This window comes from Cavia porcellus, unplaced genomic scaffold (assembly GCF_034190915.1).
Source record: "Cavia porcellus strain 051 isolate PalLab524CR breed Dunkin Hartley unplaced genomic scaffold, mCavPor4.1 scaffold_31, whole genome shotgun sequence".
In the NCBI taxonomy this organism is placed as follows: Eukaryota; Metazoa; Chordata; class Mammalia; order Rodentia; family Caviidae; genus Cavia; species Cavia porcellus.
In genome coordinates, this window is record NW_026947514.1 from 8,623,535 (window position 1) to 8,642,363 (window position 18,829).

At 51.6% G+C, this 18,829-nt stretch overlaps 1 protein-coding gene across 4 annotated transcripts in view; it reads right to left on the reverse strand.

The window, feature by feature from the left end:
- Positions 1-1,308: 1,308 nt before the first annotated feature.
- The window catches only part of Clmn (calmin), an 88,709-nt gene continuing 71,188 nt past the window's right edge, over positions 1,309-18,829 (reverse strand). Inside the window, exons 9-14 of one of the 4 annotated variants that reach the window (XM_023562027.2) lie at positions 17,286-18,821; positions 14,014-14,216; positions 12,898-12,958; positions 12,208-12,278; positions 11,763-11,859; positions 1,309-9,930 (exon numbers count right to left, since the gene is read on the reverse strand). In XM_023562027.2, coding sequence (XP_023417795.2) covers positions 9,766-9,930; positions 11,763-11,859; positions 12,208-12,278; positions 12,898-12,958; positions 14,014-14,216; positions 17,286-18,821 — 2,133 coding nt within the window. In that variant the 3' untranslated portion in view covers positions 1,309-9,765. Of the gene's footprint in view, positions 9,935-11,762; positions 11,860-12,207; positions 12,334-12,897; positions 12,959-14,013; positions 14,217-17,285; positions 18,822-18,829 lie in introns of those variants that run through there. The other 3 variants (XM_003462992.4, XR_010044876.1, XR_010044877.1) reach the window with 3 other exon arrangements.

Here is an 18,829-nt window from a genome sequence, read left to right on the forward strand (position 1 = left end):
GTCTTACAAGTGTGTTGTGTGTGACCCAGCAGCACCTGGCAGAATGAGCCACAGAGGATGGTGCATTGCTTTCCTCCCCAGCAGCTCTGGATCTCCTGCCCAGGATGGATGCTACCACGTTCTTATCCCTGTCATCATACATTAGCCCCGCACACCCAGTAGGTCCTCAGACAGCTTTGCTGGAGGAACAAGTGGCCTCCAGCTGTCCCGAACCCTACAACCAGGTTGTTATGATTTCTATACTGTGGCAACTTGAGAAGTCTAGAAGCTTAACTAAGTGAATCAGCAGCTCCCCATCCTGGGTGTAGAGGACAAGCAGTTACCTCTAGGATATTTTTCACTGTATCAATTTGAGAAGGTCAGAAGTTTAAGTGATTCAACAGGGGACCAGGATCACTAGTTTTAAGCATCCTCAGCCTATGCAAGAGGGCAGGCAGGGGGTTTGAGTGCTATACCCACCCAGGGGAGCAGCCTGCATACAATAAAAGACAAATGAGGAGGCCAGGGGTTTAGCTCGGCGGGGAGGGGGGGAGCAAATGAGGAGGCACTGATTGCTGCTTCTTTGGAGGAGTTCAGGGTTTCACTTTCGGCTTAGACGTCATCTCCTGGGTTCTGGCACATACTGTTAGGCTTCTGCCTGGGACTCTTCAGCCTTCCATAGTTGGTTCTTCAGTGTTCTGCTGTAGCCCCTTCGGCTTCCTGATAGGGACCTGCACAGGGCACTGCCAGAAGCTCTGGCTGGATACCCCTCAAAATACTCCCTTGGCTTTGAACATCATCGTTCTTGCCACTTTCTGAAGCAGTCCTACAAGTCCTCTTCTGTGTCTTCGGTTGCATTGTCATGGCTATGTCGGGGTCTTGTATCCATCTAGAACATCTGTCTTTTGTGGGCATTCTTTGTGAGGGAGCCGAAAGTTGCCTGGTGCCTGATGTGGTGAACAGGTGGGTGAGGTCGCCCCACAATGGTCACGGGCCTGCCTCTCACTGCATGGCGCCTGGCGACAGCATTCACTGCATTTCTGATCACATCTCATAAAGACAGTCATGAGAGGACTTCTACGACTGCTTCAGGAAGTGGCAAAATGAGTTTCTGAATCAAGGAGGAGTATTTCCAGGAGGATTAATAGCAACGTGTCTATTGCTGCAGTAAACATTAACAATTTAAATATTCACCATGTTATTTCAATCACCTGCTCCCTCTCTTTGACCTTTGAAAGGCACCATTTGTTGGGGAAAAGGTCAGGTGATGTCATTTCAGGTTGGTAAATACAAACACACACACGGAAAAAAGTGTTAGCAATGAGGTGGTCAATTTGAGAAATTTATATTCAAAAATTTTCTTAAGAATACACATAATTTTACAAGATCATTCATCATAGCACCAAGCCCAATATTCCTTAACAGAAAACACTCCAATAACAAATACTCCAGTTAATTTCCCACGGGTATAAATTATGCAAATAGCCACTTACATCTTCATTTACAATAATCAATAAATAAGAGTGCACATTCATACAATTTTTTTTTACAAAGATCCTTTTTGTTTTTCTTACAAAGCTACACCTAAGTATATACTAAATAGACAAAATAATCCTGTACTACAAAATAACATTTCACTTTGTTTTTTCTTCAACAGTTCTCCGGCAGCCCTCGGTAAAAAACTTCACACACAGTCAATTAAGTCCTGCCATGACATTAAAGAAATATTAATCTGTTAATTGTGTCAACTCCCTCAGAATGAAACACCTATTACCATCCAATGTGCTGTGCTCCTAGCATTATCTGCAGCTTTAATAATCTGTCCCAAGAGTGTACAGGAGGGAGCAACCTTTTTTCCTATTTGTCTTTGGCTGATATTTTCAGCACCCAAACAAATAATGCTGGCAGAGTCATAAGGTCCATTTCAAGGGCAAGGAGCAGTTATCTTCTTCCCATGCCTGGTGTCAGGTACCACCACCAGCTCAAGGATCTTCCACACAACCCTGCTGGCCTTTGGCTCAAGGAATTTCATGTTGGAATGCAAGAGGCTTTAGTTCTGAGCAGAATCTCCATGCATTTTTACTTTGATTACTGCTAGGGGCAGGGGGAAAAGACTGGAGGGGTGGAAAGTTCCAGCTGTCTGTAACTATTTATTCCTGCAGCTGAACTTCTGAACTGGAAAGAAATTCCTCTGGGAAACTGCCTCCGAGGAGGCTGACTTAGAGAGACCTATTTAGTTCTGGGAGCCCCAGGAAGCAGATCTCCCAGGTTCTACTTCAAACTTTCAGCTCAAACCTTTTAAGTCAGACAGCTCAGACAGCTTTCTGCTTTACCAAACTCTTTGCAAAGGCACCTTTCTGTGACTCTAAACAGGACGCAATGTTCTATGCTTTGGAGTTCACTTATATACAGAAGTGCATTTAAGGAAATGGGTCACTTATTGAGATAACAACACAGCAGCAACAAGAAGCTATTGCTAACCTTTGGATTTTTTAAACCTAAAGAGGATTCATTGGAGGTCTTCTAACTTCCAACCCAGAGAAGTAAACGCACTATGCAGGTAAGCCAGAGCTGCAACACGGGTCCCTGGTGCCCAGGCCAGTGAGTGCTGTCTGCTCTCAGGACTACAAGGCACTACCAAGTTTCCTTTAAAAAGTGTCCTTAACCACTGCATGACATTTAGGAAAATGCGCATCTCATGCCTGTCCTTCCTCACAGTCTTATCTTAATGCTGTTGACATCTGCTACAGCTACAAGAATAGTGATTGTCACACATGGAATAATCCCATCAAGTGATTTATCTTTTTTAAAAGTTTTTTGATAACACTGATAAAGTTGTAATATTATTTTCAATTTGAAAGACAAAGAAGGATCCTCAACCAATTACGATTTAGGCACGTAACTCATGCTCTGCAGCCACCACGGTAAACATGCAGGTCTCAGGCCTTGCAGTGAGAAGCCAGCCTCGTTTCCTACTGTGTTGGAGGTGGAGAGGGCACAGGAGCAGGATGTACTGTGAAGTCACTGAAAACCTGCACATGAAGTTAGATAATGAACTGTATTGTTACAGGTTCTTTATAGGCAGAAACGCAGTTGGGATTCCGCAGCTAGAGGCTACCACATGGATTTCACGTGCTCATGAAGGAGTCCAGCAGCTTTGATGTGGAAGCGGAAGTCAGGTGCAGAAGTTGGGAGGAGGGAAGGATGCAAAGAAGGGGGTGCGATGTAACCAATAATCTTTGCCACCCATAACTTGCCACCTAGCCCAATGTCACCACGAATCAACTCTCGTAGGGGATCACTTCATTTTCTAAGTAGTGAAAATTAACATCAGAGAATCAGTCCTAGATTGCAGGTTCTGCCACTTACTAGTTCTAGGCTATGGCCTTCCTATCTTTCAGTCCCAGGCTTTCATTCCCTCCCGGGAGACTGTTACAAGGGTCAAGTGAGTTAATGCATATACAGTGACTTCAACTTCCTCTTGTAATACATCTTGCAGTAGAGACAAGGCAGCTGGAATCAGGTGGTGGACTGGAGAGTGGTTGGCAGAAGCCATGGAAATGCAACGTGGGGAAAGGAAGTACTCAGTGCTTGGAGAGAAGGGAAACGGACAAGAGGTACTAAGCAGTCTCCAACTTCACAAGCAGCTCACGGGGCTCAGTGGACAAATACGGGCTGAGCGTCCTCACTGCAAAGCTCAGTGAGGTTACTGTGCCCAAGATCACCTAGACGTCAGGTGACGGAGCTGGGGCTCTCAAACCTGCCCTGTTTCTAATCCCACAGTACCTCCAAGGAAGGAGGGAGGGCTCTTTTCCAGACAGTCCTGCTGGATGCCGTTAGACGTCCCATCTGAGTGTCAGGGTTTTAAATAAGTTAGCAGTGAGGTGGGAGCTACAGACTGTGAATCGTGTATATTTAATCACGACTTGGTCCAAAGAGCACAAAATACTGGTCATCTAGTTTGCACAGACAAGAATGGTTCCTGGCACATTGCTGGTCCCACCCCGGGCATGTTGGGTGGGAAGAACTGCTTGCCTGACAGGTTTTTATCTAGGTTCTCAGAACAAAGCTCTGAATACCACCAAGTCTGCCCTCCTGGCACTGCAGGGTCTGGCAAACCTCAAGAGTCAGCTCAGGAAGTCTGCTAACTTCACCAACTCGCTGAGAACCAGGAGCTCCCAGTTTCCGGGGCTGTGCCTCCTACGTGACCAAACTCATCGCAAGTCCCCTCCTGCACACAAGGAGTGAGAAACGACCAGCCTGAGGTCGCTGTGGGGCTTGTACCCATGGAAGCGCGGAGGGTGGCGCGCTCTTGAGGCTGCTTAGGGAATGGGCATCCTTCTGGGTGGCAACAGGAGAGCCATCATGTGACTCTCACGTTGCGGGTTCACTTCCACGAGCTGCTGGCTCGTTCCTGAGGCCGTGCCTGATGAAAAGCAGGGAGACAAAGGCCCAGCCAGCAAAGGAACCCTGTGCCTCATTCCCGGCTCTGTCCCACTGGCTAACAAGGGGACGGTTCTGCAGCAAATAAACAATACAGTGACCGCAGCACGGCCCCTCAGCCTTCCCCAGGTCCTGCCCTTCTCATGAATGCGGCCCTTCACCAATCGCTATCTACGCAAAGGTGGCAGCTGATGGCACCTGCAGGCCCGAGATGTTCCATCTTCCCCAGCTGCCACATCAGCAGGGAAGACGCAATGTTGGGGAAGCGAAACAACCTGCGTGGGCCTGCGAGATCTGTGTGCTGGATTCCTGGTGGAAACGTCACAGAGGATCTGAGGAGGCGGCTCTGTGAGGCTGTGTTGGCCTGAGGCCCCAGCACAGCCCACTGCTGGACGTGAGACGGGAGCACCACACAGGCGGCCAGGCGGGTCGTGTGGCACAGACCCCAGGAAGGGCATCTCCATACAGGAAGGAGAGCGACGCTGGGTCTCCCATCTCCGGCAGGCCCTCCAGAAATGGGGGAAAAGTGAGCTTGCACGAAAGAGCCCACGCCATCCGGTGGCACACCAATGACATACCCCCAGGAAGAGCACGCTCCTCACCGAGCAAGCCACGGCTCCTGTGGACACTCACAGGACACCTTTCTACACCAGGACCCTGACTTCTGAGGGAGACAAGGTCCACAGAGGCTGGAGTTTTGTAGAAAAATGACAGGAATGGCGATGGCCATCCCACAGTCACTGGCTGGCAGGGAGACGAGGGGTTTCTCCTTTCTCAGCTTTGGTTCCTGTTTTTGTCTTGTTTGATATGGGGGTTTTGCTATGTACCCTAGACTGGTCTTGAACTCAGGGGCTTGAGGGACCCTCCCACCTCAGCCTTCCTGTCTCTTGGAGAAGGTGCCAGATCCTCACATGAGCGCTGTGGCTGCCGATCCACCTGTGACTCACAGAGGCTGCCTGTACGGGCAGCCCCAAAGCGTCTGTGTTCTCAGCACGCTATGTTCACATGCAGCAGGCAGGTACTGCACGGGGAAGAGGGCTGGGGCGCTGTGCTGAACCCCGGGGTGGAGAAGCACGTGCAGCGCGAGCTGTCCACAGACAGCAAAGATACCTTCCCTGGTCCCCAGCCCCTGGGTCAGGTGTGGCCCAGCAACCCTTGCCAACCTGTAATCACCAACATGGCAAGACACAAACTTCTAGAAGGGAATCTTATCCAGGTTCCAAACCCAACCCTCTTTGTTTGCTGCCAGACACCAGTGCAGACTACCTGTTTCCTAAATAGAGGGCCTGCAAGTGAGCTGAGCTCGTTTACTATGAGGACCGAGGGGCAAAACCGGGGACAGGACCCTGGTGTCCACGCAGCGCTGAACTGCACCAGGTAACCTCTCCCACACTGCGTTATTGCGTTATTCAAAAGCACCGGGCACATCACAGCTCGACAGCACAGATGTGCCACACAGGTTCACAAACAGGTCACCAGAGCGGCGAGTCCCAAACTCACTGGCAATAAAGTTCAAAGGGGAGTCAAATAAGGTGCTACCCCGACTCACTTCTTCCATCAAGAAACCCCACAGGCAAGAAGAACAAAGCAATAAAAATTATACAGCCAGGAAGACAAAGTGATGGAAAGGAAACATCGCCAGACCTCAACCTCTGTGCTCCTATCCCATGCAGAACCAAAAGCTCCAACCGGGGTTACCGTGCACGGCAGAGGCGGGTGCAGCTTGACGAGACCAGATGCTGGCCGGTGATGAGGCTGCCTGCTCAGCAGCCCACACAGCGCAGGTGGACTCGGGCTCTCTGCACTCAGCCCTAGGGTCTGCGACTGCACAAAGGCACCTGCCCAACGGGGCATGTAGGAGTTAGAATCTGGCCTTTGTGCTTGCTCCTCAAGCTTTGCCCTAGCTCAGAGCTGCAGATGCCCAGAGAAACAGGCAAAAGGCGCCCTCTACCAGTCAAGCCAAGTGTTCATGAGTAGCTTCTGCCCAGAGGGAAACTTTTTTTGTTGTTCTTTTTTTGGGACAAGGTCTCTCTATGCAGTTCAGATTGCATATCTCACTTTGTAGCCCAGGCTGGTCTTGAACTCCTAAGGATCCTTCTGCCTCAGCTTCCCAAGTGCTGGGATTACAGGCATGTACCACCACACCCGGCTGGAACACTTTCTTTGAAAGTACTGCATAGGCTAAGAGGAACCTGGTGTGTTTCCCTTTCCCAGGCAGAAAACTCTTGAGAGATATACGAAGAAATGGAACCAAGTCCCAAAGAAAAGATGGGCAAATATTGATGCTTAGCGTTCTCCAAAGGCGAGTCCAGATCACCTGGTGACTACAGGTGACCTACACCTGTGTGATGCTGCACAGCTTTCTGATATATCACACTTAAACAGGGACAGACCCACAGTATCACCAGCCTCCGGAGAGAAGCATACAGGAAAGACAGAAACTGACACCAATCAAGAAAAAGAGGCTTATAGGAAACAAAGGTAGGATACCATCACTGCAGCAGAGATGGCCTGGAGCAAAGAGAATCCTAAATGTCCCCAGGGTGGAGGAAAACACCTGAGTCAGCAACTGGGGTGGGGGAGGGTACTGCGCTCCACCTGTGGGTCTACGCTCAGCCGCACCTGCGTAAGGCAAGGCCATTCCCAGTCACGCAAAAATCTCAAGATAATCACGATATTTACTCCCCATGTTCACCTTCTTTGGCTACTAAAGTATATATTGAGGAAGGGAGAAAAAGGCTGGAGGGAAAGAGAGAGAGAGAGAGAGAGATCTTAAATTAAGGAGACATTTGGATATGAAAAGATGAGCGAACCGGGCTGACAGGCCCACGAGAGTATGAGCACTGCACAGGAACAGACATCCCAAGTGCAGGAGTGGGACCTCTGTTTATCGGATTAGCTGGACAGCAGATGTTTCTAAGCTAATTCAAAGACAAGGCACGAGCATGTTATGTAGAAACGTGAGTGCAAATAGAGGAAGCAACAAGCTAAACGTGATCAAAGTGGTTACCTCCAGGGAATGAGACTTGGGGAACTATTAGTTCTCACTAAAAATCTTGTAGCATTTACTTTGCTTTATTTTCAAGACAGTCTAATTATGTAGTCCTGACCGGCCTTGAACTCACAATCCTCCCTCAGCTTTCCACGTTCTGGAATTACAGGTGTGTGCCATCATGCTGGGTTTGGAGTATTTATTTGTTTAAAAAAAGAGCAAGCAGTAGACTGGTTTTTGCAGCAGCCTTCTGTATTCAGCTTCTTCTGTATAAGCCTACACTCAAATGAGATTTTTTTTTTTTTCCAGAAAAATCAGTTTACTGCCAACCGGAACCAAACGACTCTCAGGCATCTTGCCAGTAGCTGTTTTAAAGAATATCACAGGTTGTAATAAGGGAGAGAAGCAGCCTGCAGAGATTTCTCTGAACAAGGTCTAGACCCATAAAATGAAACGATTCAGACTTGAATCAACTCTTCTTGGGCATCTAATTTGGACACGGACTGCGTGGTGCCCAGGGCTATAAAATATCACATACTCTTTATTATCTGTACCTTTGAGCTTTTGATGATACCAGGGAGCTCACTAATTAGCTCATTTTCTATGGAGTTCCTGGCCTTCCAGATGGAATCGCTCCAAGCACTCAACAGCTTTCTCCTCGGAAGGATGCAATTCTTCTGAGGACAGGAGGCTGACTACCATCACAAGACTTAAGGCCAGATTTTGGCTGTCACCGACTCAAATGGGCTATGTAGATTCTTTTTGGCCATGCCGGCGTCCCGTAAGCTTGCAAACCATGGTCTGAAACTGGCTTGCTGGGAAGGAATGAGGTTCTTCCCTTCCCTGTGAAGAATATTCCAGAAAGAACAGGGCACAGGTTTGAAGGTAAAAGAAACTTCCTCATGGAAAAAATACAAGAGCAAGAAAATGATAGATGGTCTAAAAGATGCTGGTTTTGTTTGAATGAGAATGTTTTGTCCAGCTGATTTATCGTTTTAGGGGGAAGTCATGGATGGGATAAAGAGTCTCCCTTTGAAAGTGGCAGTTCTGAACCAGGCATCAGGCAGCCTGGGTACTCGTGGCAAGTCAGTGTGACCTCAGTCAGCCTGCTTTGGCTCTCTGGGCTTGACATGACTGGACAGGATGACCCCTGAGGCCCTTCCTAAGAGGGGCCTGACCCACACTTGTGAGGGAAGGAAGAGAGGGAGGGACACAGTCTTCACTGACCTGAGTCTTAGCAGGGAAAGGCCGCTGGACGGACTGAGAGGAGGAGGGTGGGGGGCAGGAGAGACGCCTTTGGTCTGCCCAGAAGGCCTTTTAAGGGACCCATTGGGACCAAAGCAAATGATGCTGGCCGGTGCTCAGAGGGCATCCCGGGGCTGCTGTGCACAAGGCTTTCTTAAGCACCAGCCTGCAGGACCCCCGCTGGCTCTGGCTCTGGTGGGGGCTCATTCTCAGCCCTGTTCCTTCTGCCGATGCTGAGGCCTTTTGCAGTGCCCTGTGGGACCTTGAGGTTCTGCACAGGGGCTCTGCCAAGTGGGAGGGGGTCTCGAGGCCAGCCCCAGCCAGCCAGACTTCTGCTTTTAATGCATCGTCTAGACTGGCCCATCTCAAGTTTCATTCGACAGCAGCAGCGTCCCCTGGGTAGAGAAGGTTTGCAAATCACAGCTCTACCTCGATCCAATCAATGCAAAAGCAAATTAAAAATAAAAATGCATCTCTCTGGCCCAGCCACCCCTCCCCAAAGCTAGGGTGAAATAAACAATGTGCAGTGGCTTGAAACAGAGCCTTTGCTCTCTCCGCTGGATTCTCCTCTCCTGGCTGTGCTCACTGGGAACCGTCAGCTTCTCGCTGCCAGGTTTCACCACAGTAGGGCCGTGGACCCCATCTCCCTGCACACAAACACCCCATCTAGAGGAAAATAAGGCAGTTTTTGTCCGGGTGGGGACTCAGCCTGGAGTACCCACACTTTTTCATCATGCAGAGCCTCCACTGAGAGGTTCTTAGCTCAAGTTCACCCAGGACCTTAAAAATCTGCAAGTCCATGAGCTAAGCCCCAGGTTTTGGCTACGAGTGAATGCTGACCATCTAATGGAGCAAGGCACACAGGACAAAACCCACCTAAGGATTCAGCCACAAACCTGAGTTCTGAGCATCCAAAGAATAAAGCACGCTCCCGGAGCTTACAGAAAGGAGGAGCAAATACAAGAAAAAGCAAAATAGCATGGAGGCTACATCTGTTACGAGGTCTTCAACTCTGCAGAAGTCGCCAGATCCTGAACAAAAAAATAAAATGAAGGGACCCCACTCCTGATCGGGGTCCTGTCCTTTTTATTCCACAGACACACGTGTCAGAGTCTGATAATGTCCAGCTGTGGGAAGAGCAGCAGACAGTAGACCAGGAGCCAGAGGAAGAGGATAAAATACATCATGTCCGGCTGCTGGACCAGTTGTGTCAGGGAGTCACTTTGTAGGCTCTGGGTCCCCAGGGACTCGGCTTCTCCAGAGCTGCTGGGCTTCCTACAAAAGACAAGACAGGACGGCAGTTACTAGTGGGGTCTTCAAGAGAGTTATGATCTATGTATAGATGCTTCCCCAAGACTCATGTGGTCATAGGTGGGGCTTTTTGGGGGAGGTTGGAGCTAGGGTGTGTGACTCTGGGATTATGGGGGCGTGTGTGATTACTAAATTAGTCCACCGATTGGTTTAGCATAGTGGGTCATGGGAAGGCCCACTCTGAGTATGGATGGCACCACCCAAAAGGCAGGTAGCCTGGAAGGGACAAAAGCTCAGAGAGGCTGCTGCCTGCCTGCCTGCTCTGCCATGGACTGCTTTCCCTCTGCCATGCTCCTCTGCCATGCCTACCTGCTGTGGAGTCAGCCAACTACGGACTGAAACTTCTACAAACTGAGCTGAAACAAATCTTTCCCCCTTAACCTGTGGGTGTCGAGTATTTTGTCTCAGTAATGAGAAAAGTAACCAAGACAGCCATACTCAGTGCTGTACAAAGCACCAGCCTGTATTCCATTCTCACCCCCTTCCAGGAGAGTGGAGGGTCCCTGACATGTCCAGCGAGGCCAGGCATTGTGTGTGCATGGACCCCAGGAAGGGTCGGTCACCTAGGTGGCCTGGGGTGCTTTCACACATATCCAGATTTCCTGTGTGGCTCACACAGGGGCTGTCAGCCTCATGTCACAGACAGGCAAACTTATGCCCATGGTGCTGTGACGTGTGCCAGGCCACACAAGTACTCTGTGAAAGAGCTGGCATGTGACCCAGGTCTCCAGGACTTTACATACAGTGACCTCTAAGATACACCACAGTGGGAGTCAGAGACTGCTCAGTCATCCCCAGTTATTCATAAGTCAGGGAGGGGACTTCAGAAGCCATCTACAGGAACAGAGAGTGGCCTGATGACAGATAATTTAAAACAGCCCTCGGAAATAAATATAGAAAGACATTTTCAAGTTTTGATTTGGGCTTTGGAATACTGCCTTTACGGGAACTATGAGATCTGATTTTGGTCAAGTGTATCTTTCTTTTTTACTTCACTGGAGGCAGGGCTTAAAATGACAGTTTGTTTCGCCTGGTAGATGGCTGGAAGCTGGCAGAAGGGTGCCAAGGAGCACAGAGCAAACAAGGCCTGAGGCTGCCAGGAAGGGGCACGGCTGTGTGTGTGGTGGGGAGCTGGGGTATCAGGCGCACAGGGCCACTTCTGAGTGGGGTGCGAAGTTTAGGAGACGCTAAACCTACTACAACACCCTGAGCTGGCGGGTGAGGGGTGGGCTGGCTTAGAGATCTGTGCCATCTACAGATCAGATGCAGAATCCTTCTTCCTTAAAACTGGATACAGAGAAAATGTAAATTATACTTTTTTTATTTCAAAGGTGGTAATACACGATGTAGAAAACCCATCTGCAGCTGTCAATTTTACAGTGTCTACTTTCAATGTCTCTGTCTTGTTGGAACTAAAAGTACCATTTTCCTATGGATACACGCAGCTTGATTGCAAGCTTAGTGGAATTAGTATTTTCATTTCAGGCTCTGGAGGCAAGCTTAAGTTTGCTTTCTCTTTCAGGAGCCAGAGAAATGGCATTCTTATGAGTTATGCAAAATTCAGACAGAAATTTCCAATTCCAGTGATCTGAATCCTTCCCAGCCAATCCAAATCCTTAGGGCGGGGGAGGCGGGAGAGCAGTAAAATTACGCAATGCCGTGACTTTAACTAGGATGGGGTCATCTCAGAATCTGAGAAATGGCCCTGGTTTCCCACGTGCTAAATGGGCTGTTTCATAGCAACTCAACATCATGAGACTACACGGTCTAGTTCCCTGGCAGGAGGAAATACTTTCATAGACATCCCGGCATGTTTGCATTCTCTCTTCTTGTCTGCTCTGATGCCATAAAACTGTAAAATCAGCTCAATGAGCTTCTGAGTATTGTACCTGCAGTGGGGACAAAACAACACGGTGGTCAGGGCTACCAGGTTCCAGGACACACCCAGCGTCACCAGGCCCTACCTCTGCGGCCTGGCTCTACCTTGGATAACCCTCTCGGGTCACCGCTCTGTGTAAACGCAGCGCACAGCCTCGCTGCCTGCCAGTGAAGTCCACGCCCACCTTCCCTTCCCACTCCTACTGGATTTCTATTCATTCTCTCCAGAACAAGTGTCTGCCTGTATTCTTCCAAGGCATGAAGACTGATCGACAAAGCACAGGTGAAAAACCGTCCCTTCCAGAAGGTAGGCAAACGTGGAAAGCCCACACGACTTAAAGCAGAACAAAGCTACCAACCTGGTTAACATTCGGTTTCTTCTGTCGTCCAGATCTGCGGCATTCCTCAACTGAACAAAGCTAATGTGGTCCTACAGTGAAATTTATAAACAAAACCCCGCCACCCAATTAGTAAAGATGGAATCTCTGAAACAGAAAACAAGATGATTTTAAACACACAAAGCCGTGAGCATGCCATGCTTTTCTTGATACTGTAAACATGTATTTCCTAAAATCAAACTGCTAAACAATAGTCAGGCCTATACCCACCCCCAGATGGTGACCGGAGAGCCCCCCCACCTTCCACAACCCCACTGATGCAGGGTAGTCGTGATGCGGGTCCAGGCTGTGGATCCTAGTACCCCTGGGACTAGGGGCTTGCAAATGTCAAAATGATGCTTTCTGCAGTGCCCTTATCCTATGGGATTCTTTTGAGTGTGTGTGCTGGGGAAGGCAGAGGGTTAAGGGAGGCATCTCGGATGCATTCTTCTAACAAAGAAGCCTTTGGACTTCAAAATCATCACTTCATTTACATCCCTAACTGGACATCCCACTGGAGTGTGATTAACAACAAGGTTTCAGTGTGTGTGTCTTCCATCCTAAGGTATAACTCTGCACCTCAGTCATTTCCAAGCTCTAAGTAGCGGGGAGGAAGGATGCAAAGGAATTGATTAGCAGGGCCTGAGTGGAGGAAGAAATTCACATACTAACCAACTCCAAAGATCTATTAGTATGACGTCGAATGTAAATACTGGAGTCGCTGTGACTAGTCCTGAAAAACAAAGACATGTTTTGAATTGGTGCCACCCAGAACTCCTGGCAGCTCAGACGTATGGTTCCCTGCAACCCACGTCTTCCACATATGGGTTCAGACAGGCGACAACTTCAGACTCAGGGACAGAAATGACAGGCTGTGACAGCATGCACATCACAGGAACATGCTCGGACCCTGAACTGGATATAGACTGCTCCCTCTGCCTGGCCAGGGTCCTTCCTGTTCCCAAGGCTGCTCTCTGCTTGTCTGGTCCTGGGGTGTGCCAGTGCCGCTCCCCACACAAATTTCTGAGGCCGACACAGAAACCCGGGATGGAGGCCAGAGTGGCCTGGGCCAGCATCCTTCCCGGCCGGTCAGCTGGCAATGCCAGCCAAGGACTGATAGCTCAGGTCAGTTTTCCTCCTCTGTAAAATGGATTGTCATTCCCACCCCACCAGCACTGGGAAGCGTCAGGCCCTGTTTTGCTGCCTACAGGGGAGCCTGATCCAGGCACCATGCACCCTGCAGAGAGGCCTCTGCTTCCTCAAGGTCCACAATGTGGCCTCTTGCAGGGGGGGAAAAAGACTGAAAGATCCAAGGTCAGGATTCAAACCTTCTGCGAGTCTCACATTGATCAAAGCACAGTAACACAGAAAGTGGGAAAGGGAAGAGAAGGTGCCCTCCGAAGATGGGTGCTTTTTAGTCAGAAAGGCGACACCCTGGGGGGAGGGCAGGGAGCCTCTGCATCACCAGGGGCTGCAGTGCGGGCAGCTCTCCCTGCCACCTCCCCCTCCTGCCCTGTGGCTCGGCCACGCTGCTGCTCACTGCAAGTCTCCAGCCTGAGGCTCCAGGCCTGCTGCTCTGCCCCTCGTGGGCAAGTCTGGTAACCCCGAGGCAGTGGGGCGGTGAGGGGGGAGCCCTGGTGCAGAGACTGAGGGTTCTGGGTGACTCTGTACCCCCTCCCTGTTCCATCCCATCCACTCCTGTACCTCATCTCATCAGAAACTCCAAATGGAATGAGGTCAGAGTGACTCTGGCTCCACCTCTAGGGCGGAAAGACATTACTCAAATACCTGGAAGGGACCCTGCAGTCGCCAAGGTCGTCTTCTAGGTCATCTGAGGACTGAACAATCCCAGGGGCTGTGTATGAGGAAGTGTCTACACGGTCCACGTGTTTCCTTTTTTCCTTTTTTTTACTGCTGGTTGATGATTCTTGCATTACCTTTTCTTCTAAACAGTTTGCTATGTTTTCTGAGTCTGGAAATTCTTGTTGGAACTGAAAAACAAAACAGCCAAAGACAAGCTGAATTCTCTGCCGGACTAGGTGACATCACCTAGCGTGCTCCACTGTGACCCAGGCTTGGTTTCCAGCTTGGCCTCTCACGGATCCCCGCCAGTGAAGCCTGCAGGAGAAAAGCCCACCCCACCCCAGCTCTTGCTCCTGAAGCGGAAGTGAAGGCCACAAACTGGTGCAGGGAAAACACAACAGGTTTTGCCGTCAGAAGCTCTGGTTTTACATCCTCATTGAGTCAGTTCTTTGGCCCAGAGGGACCACCTTTCTCTCTTCAAACCTCGCTTTCCTTGTCTATTAAATGGGTACAATAGTTGTCAGCTTCTTCCATTGGATCATAGAGAGCGACAGCGAGGACATCCCTTAAAGCCAAGAACAGCTGATTCCTCACACAACCAGCGCCCGCTCGGGCATAGGAAAGAGTCCCTGTGGCCAGGTTAGGCAAGGGTGCACAGGTGGTCCCTGAAGGCGGACAGGCACACATACACCAACCAGCGCACAGTTTGGGGGAAACACTTTCCCTGTGCCTTTGATGAAGCAGCTCGAAGGGCTGCATCCCTAGCATTTAGTTGGCAAAGAAGATTCTGTGCCCACAGTCACAACAGATGCATGGAACCCATTAGCAACGCCCTCAGTGACATCCAGAAGAGAGAGAATTGTGGGGCTATCTCCAACCCCTTAAGGATGGGAGACCCTGCTCAACAGACTGCAGAATAAGAAGATGACAGTGGCCAGCCAGTGACCCCAGGACAAAGCTTGGCCAGGAACTAAAGGGCTCCCAGCAAGCTGAAACCCCACGCCCTGTCCCATCATTACTGGCAGTGCTACCTTTCCTGAAAGGTGAAAGGGAGAGGGTATACAAGCATGTGTGTGTGCCACGAAGACTGAGCTCAGGGCCTTCACAGTGAACTATATCCCAGCCCTTTTTATTTTTTGAGACACAATCTTATTAAGTTACTGAATTGCCCAAGCTGCACTCAAACTTTGGAATCCTACCTCAACCTCGAAGTGTGCTGGGATTACAAAAGTGGGTGCCACCACACCTGGCTGAGGACTTAAAAACACAAAAATGCTAGAGGATAAACTTGTCATTTTCTAGTGTCCTTGGCTTGGAAACATGTTTTTTTCTTCTTTTCTTAAAGGAGGCAGGCGATCTGCAGACAGGCGAGTCAGAAGCGGTAGGTCAGAGCCAGGGGTGCAGGCGGGGAGCCCTGCCCCCAGAAGAGGCAGGCCAGGTGAATGAGGTGGTGTCACACCAGCGAGATGGATGCAGGGTGGAATTCTTCCTCTCCCAATGCCAAGATTCCAACCCAGGGCTCCTTCAACCCTGTCCCTGTGCTGGGCCCAACAAGAGCTCAATCTGCCACCTACTCTGCACCCTCCTTTCTGTCCTCCAAGAGTTTTTTGGAGCCATAATGATCCAGAGCATCTCCCCAGGGTCTCCATAGCCCAGCTTGGGGACATGAAGACCTGACCTACCCAGAGGCCATTTCTAAACCTGCTGGGCCTTTTACAGTGTCCTGCAGGATACAATGCAAGGAAAGGGGCTGCAGACCTTTGTCCCCTGCACTGGCAGGCACCGCCAGGGACCATCCTGGTCCCTAGGGTCCACAGATTACTCTACCAGTGCCCACTTCCTCCTGGGAGAGAAAATGCAAACCTAGTAAGCACCCAAGGAGGTACGCCTGGGTACTGCCCCACAGTCCTGCCTGGACAGAGCTGGAGGGCTACTGGGAGCAGGGCTTCAAAAGGAAGATAAGCGCTCTCCCTGTGACAGGCAGAGAAGGGTGATCCCGCAGGTGGGGGCACCCAGAGCAAAGCCAGCTGGGGGGGGGGAGGCAGGAGGAGGCCTGAGCAGGGGAGGCCAGGCTGGAGAGGGAAGAGTCCCAAAGGTCACACTATGGGGCTTGGACTTGATCCTGAGGACAGAGGCAGAGGAGTGATCAGGTGAGACTGGTGGTTGAGGGCTCTGCGGGCTGTGGAGGGCGCAGGACAGGGTGAGTTAGAGGGAAGGATGGGGGCGAGGGAGCGCAAGCTGCTCTGGGCCAGCTGCTCACACCCCACCAGTGGGCCAGCCTCTACCCAGAACTCACAGCTCCTGTCACCCTGGTCTCCTGGGTCGGGGTGACACCTCCTCCCAGTGAGCCCTGACATCCCTTTGCCGGGCTCCGACGCTGTGTCTGATGCCCTTCTCGCCCATGCGGCTCCTGGGTGCTTGGTACCTGGAGCACTAAGCAGCGAACACAGAATCTTCCTGGCAGTCCTGCGAGCGCTGCCCTTTGCCAGGCCACACCAGGGTACTGGGACCTCGCTCACCACCCGGGCCACCTCCCTGTCTGTACCTGATCCGCGAGGGGCAGAGCCAGTGTGGCCCGAGGTCTTCCTAGACTTCAAGGTCACAGTGGGAAGCTCTTATTGCCAAGGCAGCCACAGGAGCCACTTTGATTTCCTCCATTTGCTATCTCCACTCACTGCCCCTGGGTACCAGGCCGAGCTCCTCACACTCACTCTGTGCTCCCTGCTGAGCTCCTGGGCTCATGGAGTGACATGTAGCCAGCAGGTTTGTGTCCAGCTGCTTAGGTTCAATACTGAGCACCACCCTTTCCCTTCCCACACCCACTCCACACCCTAGGAGCCAGAGATCCGTGCCCTGTGCGCCAAAGGCCTTCAGGCGCCATGGCTGGAGACCAGTGTGGATGCGCCCTCTCTCCCCAGTGGCCACAGGAGATGAACGTGAGTGAGTATTCACTAGCAGGACACAGGTACCACTGCTGCTGCCAAAGGATCTCTGTTCCCGCCCTGTAAGACCTCACCCTCCATCTCCCGTGACCCTCCCAGCACCCCGCATGGGGCCACCGTTGGGGTGAGGCCAGCAAGGTGTCCAGGGTGCAAACTTTCAGGGGGCTCCCTTGCAGGTGCCAGCCTGCACCTGCCCAAGTGCTTCTGTGCACTGTGTGGTGTAGGCACTGTGGGCAATGCTCCATACCCCGATCTTGCAGAGAACCCCCTCTTCCCACACCCAGCAGGTCCCAGGGGCTTCAACCCATCCCATACCTGGTGGCTCTCGCTGTCTTCAGCCTCCCGCGGCTGCTGGTCCTCACACAGGGCAGGGGCAGCAGCTTCCGAGGCTGGTGTGACCGCTGTGGCATGGCTGGTGGGAGGCAGAGTCTGGCTGCTGGCAGTGGGGAGACCCTCACCCAGAGTTGAGAAGCTGCAGCTGCTCCAGGAGCCTTCGGTGTTGCCCTCTCCGGGGTCCATGTCAGGCAGACAGTCCTTGTCATTCACATCCTCCGTGCCTTCCGCATACGCCTCTAAAACTGCAGCAAGGGGCACCTCGTAGTGCGGGTAATAGAAGAGATCGTGGGGAATGACAGAGACCTTGGAGAGCGGGGGCGAGGACTTGAAATCCAGGCCTTCCTCGCTGGGACTGCCAACGGTCTCCAAGCTGATGCTGGCCCTAAGGGAACTGGAGGAAAGTTCTTTACCAAGCCCTGGGGGACCACGGGCGTCCTCCTCATCCTCACTGCGATGCCGGGGGGACTTCCTCTTGGCCTTCTCATACACAGGTGTCTCTGGCTTTCTATCCACAGGTGTCTCCTTCGGGGACGAAGAGTGGCTTGGAGATTTTTGCCCAGAGTCTGTGGGGTGCTCGTGTCTGTCACACCCTCCCTGCGGCTCCTGGGCAGAGTTCCCAGAGGCTGCCTCCACCGCCTCCTCCTTGCCAGTCGCCTTCTCACCAGGAGAAGTCTCACCCGAACCCTGGCTGGTGGAAGCAAAGTCTACCGAGTCGCTGACGAACCTCCTGGCTTGCGATGGGACACCTTCCAGATAGTCTTCCGTCCCCATCGGCTCTGCAGTCTGCAGTTTAACCTTGATCTCCATGGAGCTGGCCAGGACAGTATTTACCCCAAGGGGCTGGAGAGAAGGATTTTCTTCCCCCAGGTGGCCGGCTAGATCCTCGTAGGTTCCATTGAGGGAAGAAGAATCAGGGGGTGGCTGTGTGGGACTCACTGGGCCATGCGCCCCAGGGACCTCACCGGAGCCTGCCCCTGGGATCGGTGAGGCTGCCTCCTCCAGCTTCCTTTCTTCGGCCTCAGCCTCCAACAGTGCCCGCCTGCCCTGCTGCAGCAGCTCCCTCGAGGGCCTTGGGCTCCCTTCAAAGACAAAGTGTGGGCTGTAGAAAGGCTCCTGGCTGCCAGAGGGCTCCTTGTAGGCGCCATCCTCAAAATGGACAGTTTTCTTGGTGGGCAGAAAGCTGGGCCTTTGGCTGTTCCTTCTAGGGCACAAGTTGGAAGATTCAGGAGCAGGTTCACTGCTCGTCCCCAGACCCTCCTGGAGGACCTGGTCAATGATCTGGTGCACAAACTCCGTGGAGCTGTCCGACAGCACACTGCTGGCCATGCCCTCGGGCCGGTCGCACAGGAAGACTTTGGTGGGGGGCGGGTGGCTGGTTTCGTGGTTCACAGTGTAGGTCCGCTCTCCATTCTGCATCAGGAGGAGGACCTTGCTCTCCTGCTCAGGGGGCGTTTCTCGGATGCGGACAAAGGTGGACTCGATGGGAACTTCTTTATCTGGATCCATGAAATCTTCCTGCGGGG